Genomic DNA, 8,243 nt, shown 5'->3' on the forward strand with positions numbered 1-8,243 from the left:
AGAAGGGAGTAACTTTTTTGTCCTTTAATGGCAATATTCAACACTTCATCATTTGAAGCCTCACCAAAATTGGACAATCTCTCTATCTTTTATCCTGTATCAACAGGAGTTGCCTCTGAATATGATGGGGCTTTGCTACTATGTTCATCAGAAAAATACAAATGAAGCTTAGAAGGAAAAGGGATGAAATCATCGCTGGTCATGCATCTTGTTTGGCTCAATGTAATATCTCCATAACACATATCAACCAACTATAGTCAGGGACGTGGTTGCTTGTAGAAATGTCTCCTAAATGCAACACTGGATTACAATAATTTGTTGAATATCAAATTCAAGAACTACTTTAACCAAGCCAACATTAGCAATTGAATGCTCATATTCAAAGCAAGTGAATATTTTCGTGACTGTAATTTCTAGTTGAACTATAGGGGTAACACAGTCACAATAAGGATAACCCAATCCATGAGCAATTCCACCAGCTATCATATTCATGACATTTCATTCTAAGGATTGTGGTGGACCAAAAAGCTCAGTAGATTTTAATAACACAAAAGCACCGCAGACATAGGAAAAATCAGCAAGCAAATCCAAGGAAGAAAGATTACTAACTTGTTTGAAGATAATGACATTAATCAAACAATTTAGAACTCTAAAAGCAAGAGGCAAGGTCTCAATGTCTTGCACAAGGCCTCTATCTTTGGCTGCCTCTAAATATATGAGTTCCACATCATTTTCTATAATGGCAATAAGTTGTGAACCACCCTCATATATAACTAGAACATGGACTGCAGAAAAATGGTGTGCGTAGAAACATAAAAAGTGTTGCTGCCTTACAAGGATTTCATTATTGGCAAGCACAGAAGTCATCTCTTTAAACTCCAAATACTTTATAAGATTCTCAAGTATTTCTTCCATTCTCTTCACGATGGTTTTAACATTGTTTTGCTCGAGTTGCATGGCATGAAGGACATACATAACAACATCAATCAACAAGGGTTCAGAGACAACAAAATCATATGCTCGTTCTTAACTGTGTAGGCAAGGGCCCTCACTAATATGTGAATATTTCATACAAAGAGCATGGAGAGTGATAATATTTCATTGTTTGCTGCTACATGGAAAGCCATAATAGTTCAATACTCACATACAAAGCACTTTATGTGAATAATCATCAATTTGCACTTAAAGAAACTTGGCAAATTGAACTATTTTCTAGATGAAGTTAAATACTTTTTTCAAGGGATAAAGTTAAACACTTTGTCTCAAGGAAAATACATTTGAGACCTTATTACTAAAGCAAATATGCTAGATGCTAGTGACAGTTTTAGTCCCATGGCTAGTACCTAGAAATTAAGTAAATTTGGTACTGATAGATTTTCAGTCTCAGATCCGTGTTTGCTTTGATCTACAATATGCACTCTTCAATACGTTACTTTGACTCGTCCGTATATATCTTTAGTGTTAACGAAGTTTCTCCATTTACATGATCACTCTCAATAAGTTAGTTACAGTTAGTTAAGAATATAAGTCACCATATCCTGTCAACAACCAGTCACAAGAACTAGGCATACACCTCTCCCAATTTTTTTTGAAGTCTTTGCCCAAGTTATGAGACTATGTTGCCATCTCTCCTCTTCTTCACTTCTAGATAGTAATTACAATCAAATTTTCTATCAAGCTAAATGGCCAATCAATTTTTTGCACAAATCGATTGTTTCTAAAGGAGAAAAAGTGAACAACATTCCCAAATTAAGGAAAATCAAAATACAAACAAATGATATCAATATTCACCACCCTCGACCTCTTGCTGAAGTCATGAAATATTAAAGAAATTTTCCTAATCACCAGCGCCGTCGACCAGATTTTCATAATCACCGGTCATCACGGGCGGCAGGTTGCATTGAACTGAGCAGTGGAGAGGTGGTGATGTTGTGTAAAGGCTTGGTGAAGATGGTGAGAGCGGTGATATTGTAAACCGAGGATTGTGAAAGGGAATCAAGTTGTCAGTGCAGGAGGCATCAAAACTAAATCTGCATTTTTCTCACCTTTTTTCTCTCAGCTGTTGGATTCAAATGACTCACATTTTACTAATTTCTCACCAACTTTTAGCCTTTCAAATTTACTTTTTTTTTTTTTTTTTATAAAAAACCAATCACAAGATGTCTGCATACGTTTACAGCTTATACCATTCCAAAACCCTATCTAAATGAACAAGACTCAACAAATAAATAGTGAATGAGTGTATCATTATAAGTTTGCAACAGGCCTCCCATTATACAATCAAGAAAGCCACTAAAATATCCTCCAGTAAACACACCAATTCAGCCTTTGGATGATTTGAATTCACCCAACAGATTGCCTACTACTTCTTGGGACTCCTTAACTTTGCCAATCATTGTCTAACACTAAGTACTTCTCAAATTTACTGACACAAACTAATCCGCAGACCATTTAAGAAAGACTTGCAACATGTTACTCCCTAAACTAACAATTCATTCAGCAAAACAAATTTCTAATTTGGAAACAGATGCATGAGAAAATGAGACCCTGCAAACCAGCTCCTCCACAATTCATCGCATGAAGTATTCCAGAATACTCTCTTATCTTTTTTAACGGCAAACTTTATTAATAAGCAGAGTTTTGCACAAGACGAACAAATAGAAACAAGATAGAAACAACAAAGCAAAGGCGCTCGTATATAGGTGGAACACCAAAAGAAAAAGAAAACCCATATGTCCATACACCTCATATATCAAAAACACCACCCAACCGACCCAACCGAAGACTACCACCAAAGCCAAGAAAAGTTAACCACCAAAATCAACGGCAAAATCCCCCCACCCCACAATAGCAGAAACCAATCTTCAACAAAAAAGTCAAACTCCATTGCAAATGACCACATAACCAAATTCCAAACACCCATCCAAAGCCCCTATAAACTCACTACTTAGGGGAAAAAGGGGGAAATTAAGGGAAAATAAAGGGAGTTTATTACATAAGGAAAAATCATTATGAAAAAAAAAAAGTGAAATGATAACTAAAAATTAAACAAAAGTAGAACAAGTAAATGAATAAGCCCTCATAAAACCTGACATTTATACAAAAAGTGATAAAGATGGCATAACACAGAAGATTGAAATTCTACCTCAACTACAAATGATTTACCAAACTACTTTTTTTATAAAAAAAAAAAAAAAAAAACATTGTTTAATATTTTCAAATGAGTAAACCCCAAAAATAGTCTCTGATTGACGCTCTTGAATAGGTCTTTTAAGATGATAAATATTTTAAAAATGTCTCAAACTTTAGTAAACCCTTAAATTGGTCCCTATATTGAATCACTTACCATCAATTAAATCCTTATGTTTTAACAACTTATTATCAATTTGGTTCTTATATTTAACAACTTGCTAACAATTTAGTTCATAACATGTTGTCATAAAGACTAATAGAAGTAAAATTTAACGAAGTCAAAGACCTTTATAAAATATTCAAAATGTCATGAATCTATTTGGGAACACCCTACAAAGTTAGAGACTAATTATAGGTTTAGTCATTTTCAAATATAAAAAACAATACTATAAAATATTCCCCTGTTCAGCATTGGGCCAGAAACATAATACTAACTTAACAATTCAAATTATCAAAAAATAAAAAATCTAACAATTCACGTTAAAATACAACAAGAATTGGTTCTGCAGTTCCAATAGAAAGAAGACAATGTATCAAGTATTCCTTGTTCAGTTGTTCACATTCGATTCAGCTAACTAATCCATTCTTTTACAACCATTTGAAGAAGATCAATTACATCACAATATCAAAATCACCAATTAACTTTTACTCTTCATTTATTTTAAATTGAAGCAAAAAAGAAGCAACCGTATAAATAAGCTAATCTAAAAATCAGTTGCATCATTTCAAAAGAGAGTTAACACAAACCAAAACAATTGATGATCATAATTGAGAGGATGAAAATGAAGATGTTGATGACTCGAGATAAACCTCCAAAAAGCTTTTGAGACACTTCACTCTATCCAACTGAGCTAACAAATGAGCTCTAATAGTTTTCACCAACATATCATCCAACTGAGAAACTTTGATAGTGTCCAGGATATTCAACTGACCAACTACATTCCCCAAGACAGCATCCAACGGAGCAACTATGTTCATCAACAATTTTTTCTCTCTGTCTTCTTCTTCAGCATCTTCTTCTTTTCCTTCTTCATTATCATTTCCTTCTTCTGCTTCATCTCCTTCTTCTTCTGCTGCTTCTTCATCTTCATCTTCATGATCATCGCCATCAACTTGTTCATTTCCTTCTTCTGCTTCATCTCCTTCTGCTGCTTCTTCATCTTCATCTTCATCGTCATCATCATAATCATTTTCATCTTCATAATCATCGCCATCAACTTGTTCATTTCCTTCTTCTGCTTCATCTCCTTCTTCTTCTGCTGCTTCTTCATCTTCATCTTCATGATCATCGCCATCAACTTGTTCTTGAGGCATGATGGGGTTATTTCCAACAATCTGCGATTTGAAAGCAATGTAATGTTCCTTGGCCTTATTATGTAGATCTTTGATTTCAGTTAACGATCTGCCTACGTGCTTCTTCATGAATTGAGGATCAAGAATTAACGAATTCCACAACTTGCAAACACATCTCAATTGAAAAGGATTGCTTGATTCAACCCTAAAAAGGATTTCAATCATCAGTTCATTTGGTAGTATGGTGCTCGGTGACTCCACCATGGCTTCCGCCATCAGCGGCCGTTGAGATTTCAATTTACTGGGGATTTTAGGGTTTCATGGGTTTATCAATACAGTTTTACAAACTTTCATGGGTTTATCAGTTTTACAAACTTAAAAATGCATTATTAAAGAAGGAAATGCTAAGGAGTGGTGTAAGAGCACCCTTCGACACTCGTTAGCAAGATCCTTAAAAAATAATTTCTTTTTTGACAATAAAAACTAACTTAAAATCGAAATATTGTAAAAAAAAAAAAAAAAAACTTAAAATGTAAATATTAATGTATTGAAAATTTTGTACTACTAACTTATATGTAGGGATCCAATAAATACTAACTTTTTAAGAATTGATTTTTTTTTATTAAATAGCAATTAGAAATTCATATTTTTAATGTGAATAAGTAGGGTGTTTGAGATTCGAACCCGAACCCTACATATAGAAATTTGTTGTTCACAAGGCTGAAAACACCCGTATAAGACTTAAATGCCCCGGCAGTTAACTGATGATGCAAAGAACAGGCGACAGTTAACTACTGAGGTTCCATCGACAGTTAACTGTCGATGCTCTGTTATAAGAACATTTTGCGGCTCCGTTCATTTCTCGACCGGGTGTGGAAAATTTACCTTTCAAACATTTATCTTACGCGGAAAGTAGCAGTCTCATAAAACCGTTTTCAGCAAGTGAAGTCAAAGAAGCAGTGTGGGGATGTGATAGTTTCAAAAGTCCCGGTCCTGATGGGGTGAACTTTGGTTTCATTAAAGAGTTTTGGGAAGTGTTGAAGGATGATGTTATGCGATTCATTTCAGAGTTTCATCGGAATGGTAAATTGACGAAAGGTATCAACAATACTTTTATAGCTCTCATTCCAAAAATTGATAGTCTGCAATGTCTTGATGATTTCCGAGCTATCTCTCTGGTTGGTTCTTTATACAAAATTCTTGCTAAGGTTCTTGCAAATAGATTGAAAGAGGTCATGGGAACAGTTATAGCGGATTCGCAGACAGCGTTCATTAAAAACAGACAGATTCTTGATGTAATTTTGATTGCTAACGAGGTGGTTGATGAGGCTCGAAAGACTAATAAGGAATTGATGTTATTCAAGGTAGATTTCGAGAAAGCTTATGATTCAGTGGATTGGGGGTATCTGGATGCGGTTATGGGAAAAATGGCGTTTCCGGTCTTATGGAGAAAATGGATAAAGGAATGTGTGACAACCGCTACGGCTTCTATCCTAGTTAATGGCAGCCCCACTGATCAGTTTCCTATGCACCGGGGTTTGTGTCAAGGGGACCCTCTCTCTCTCTCTCCTTTTTTATTTCTTCTAGCAGCCGAGGGGTTGAATGTAATGATGCAGTCGGCGGTCACAAATAATTTATTCACAGGGTATTCGGTTAGTACATCATCGTCGGTGGTTGTGTCACACTTGCAATTTGCAGATGACACTCTGTTACTTGGTACAAAGAGTTGGGCTAATGTGCGTGTCTTGCGTGCGGTGTTGACTTTGTTCGCGGATATGTCAGGTTTGAAGGTTAATTTTAATAAAAGCATGTTAGTGGGCATTAATATTCATGAGTCTTGGTTGTTTGAGGTGGCTTCTATCCTAAATTGTAAAGTGGGCAAAGTTCCATTCTTGTATCTGGGCCTTTCTATTTGAGGTGATCCGAGGAGGTTAGCATTTTGGGATCCTGTGTTGAAATCCATTAAATCTAGATTGTCGGGGTGGCAAAGTCGTTTTCTCTCTTTTGGGGGCCGGTTGGTTCTTCTTAAGTCTGTCTTCACCTCTCTGCCTGTCTATGCTCTTTCCTTCTTCAAAGCTCCGTCAGGTATCATTTCTATCATTGAATCTATTTTTAATAAAAAAATTTGGGGTGGGAGTGAGGTTAACAGGAAAATTTCCTGGGTTGCTTGGAGCTCTATATGTTTATGTAAGGAGTATAGAGGTCTGGGGGTTAGGCAGTTGAGGGAGTTTAATATTGCATTAATCGGTAAATGGTGTTGGCGGATGTTGGTGGATAGAGAAGGTTTTTGGTATAGGGTGTTGAGGGCGCGGTATGGTGAGGAGGCAGGGAGGTTGGAGGATGGGGGCCGGAGTGGTTCTGTTTGGTGGAAGGAAGTAGTGAAGATTAGGGACGGGATAGGAGATGGTGAGAGGGGCTGGTTTGATGCGAGGGTGTCGAAGAGAGTGGGAGATGGTTCTAGTACTTTCTTTTGGCACGATAGGTGATTAGGCGATGTTCCTTTACGCACTCGTTTTCCCCGATTATTTGATTTAGCAATTGCTAATATGTGTACGGTGGCTGATATGTATGCTTTAGGTTGGGAGGTTGGTGGAGAGGCGTGGAGGTGGCGGAGGAGATTGTGGGTGTGGGAGGACGAGTTGGTAGTGGAGTGTAGTCATTCTCTTGTTAATGTTGTTTTGCAGACTGATGTCAGTGGGACCCTGACATTATTGGGGGTTACACTGTGCGCGGTGCTTATCACATTTTGACAGCTCAAAACGATCCTCCAGCTGTAGGGTTGAATGCTCTTGTGTGGCATAAACAGGTACCTCTGAAGGTCTCAATTCTTGCTTGGCGATTGTTGCGGGATAGGCTGCCAACTAAGCTTAATCTAGTTAGGCGTGGGTTACTCAGTGTCGCGGCAGCTAGGTGTGTAGCTGGGTGTGGTCACGACGAATCGGCAACTCATTTATTCCTTCATTGTGATACATTCGGTTCGTTATGGCAGCACATAAGGTCTTGGATTGGAGTAGATGGTGTAGATCCCTATGAGATTAATGATCATTTCTTGCAGTTTACGCATTATACAGGTTCTTCGAATAAACGTACATCCTTTCTTCAGCTCATTTGGTTGCTTAGTGTCTGGGTGGTTTGGAATGATCGTAATAATAGAATATTTAACAATACCCAAACCACCATAGACCGTCTTTTAGAGAAAATTAAATTTCATTCGTTTTGGTGGCTTAAGGCTAATAATGCCAATTTTGTGTATGGTTCTCAGAGATGGTGGTCGGACCCTATGTAACGCAATAACAGCAACAAACACTAAGCCTAATCAGAGCCTAGACCTACGACTCAGACACGACAAAGGAGAAAGTTCCCGTCGCCCAAACATCCACCAAGCATACTCACCAAGCGTCTAATCCTGCACAACGTCTACCCATCCATACAGACAGGTAGGCGGTCGAAACCACTGGGGGTAAGCATTACATTAATCATAATCAAATAATAATAAAATTGATATATGAATTCCAACAATTCTCAGACAGTTGCATGAACAAGTAATTTCCTATATCCAATCATACAAGCAATCCAAGTACACAAGCAATCACTCATTTAAACATACTTACCTCCATTAACAATCATTCACATAACACACTCAACTAACATTTCAAATTATGCAATGCGCCTATACTCGACACATATATGCATGTGGTACCATAACAACAACAATAGATGCCAACCGCACATCTAAGTAAGAGTACACCTCCTCTTAC

The 8,243-nt window shown here is 37.2% G+C and overlaps 1 protein-coding gene across 1 annotated transcript; it reads right to left on the reverse strand.

The window, feature by feature from the left end:
• Positions 1-3,672: 3,672 nt before the first annotated feature.
• LOC146944474 (uncharacterized) lies at positions 3,673-4,843 on the reverse strand. Its single transcript, XM_085742862.1, has one exon. It carries the CDS (start codon positions 4,759-4,761, stop codon positions 3,955-3,957), a length of 807 nt encoding a protein of 268 aa, XP_085598988.1. The 5' UTR covers positions 4,762-4,843; the 3' UTR covers positions 3,673-3,954.
• Between the last annotated feature and the right edge of the window lie 3,400 nt (positions 4,844-8,243).

The sequence above is a fragment of the Medicago sativa genome, chromosome 2 (assembly GCF_051527215.1).
Source record: "Medicago sativa cultivar Bolivia chromosome 2, Bolivia_mono, whole genome shotgun sequence".
In the NCBI taxonomy this organism is placed as follows: domain Eukaryota; kingdom Viridiplantae; phylum Streptophyta; class Magnoliopsida; order Fabales; family Fabaceae; genus Medicago; species Medicago sativa.

Coding starts and splice junctions, on each gene's coding strand:
- LOC146944474 (XM_085742862.1), bottom strand. CDS start 4,761: ATGGCGGAAGCCATGGTGGAGTCACCGAGCACCATACTACCAAATGAA.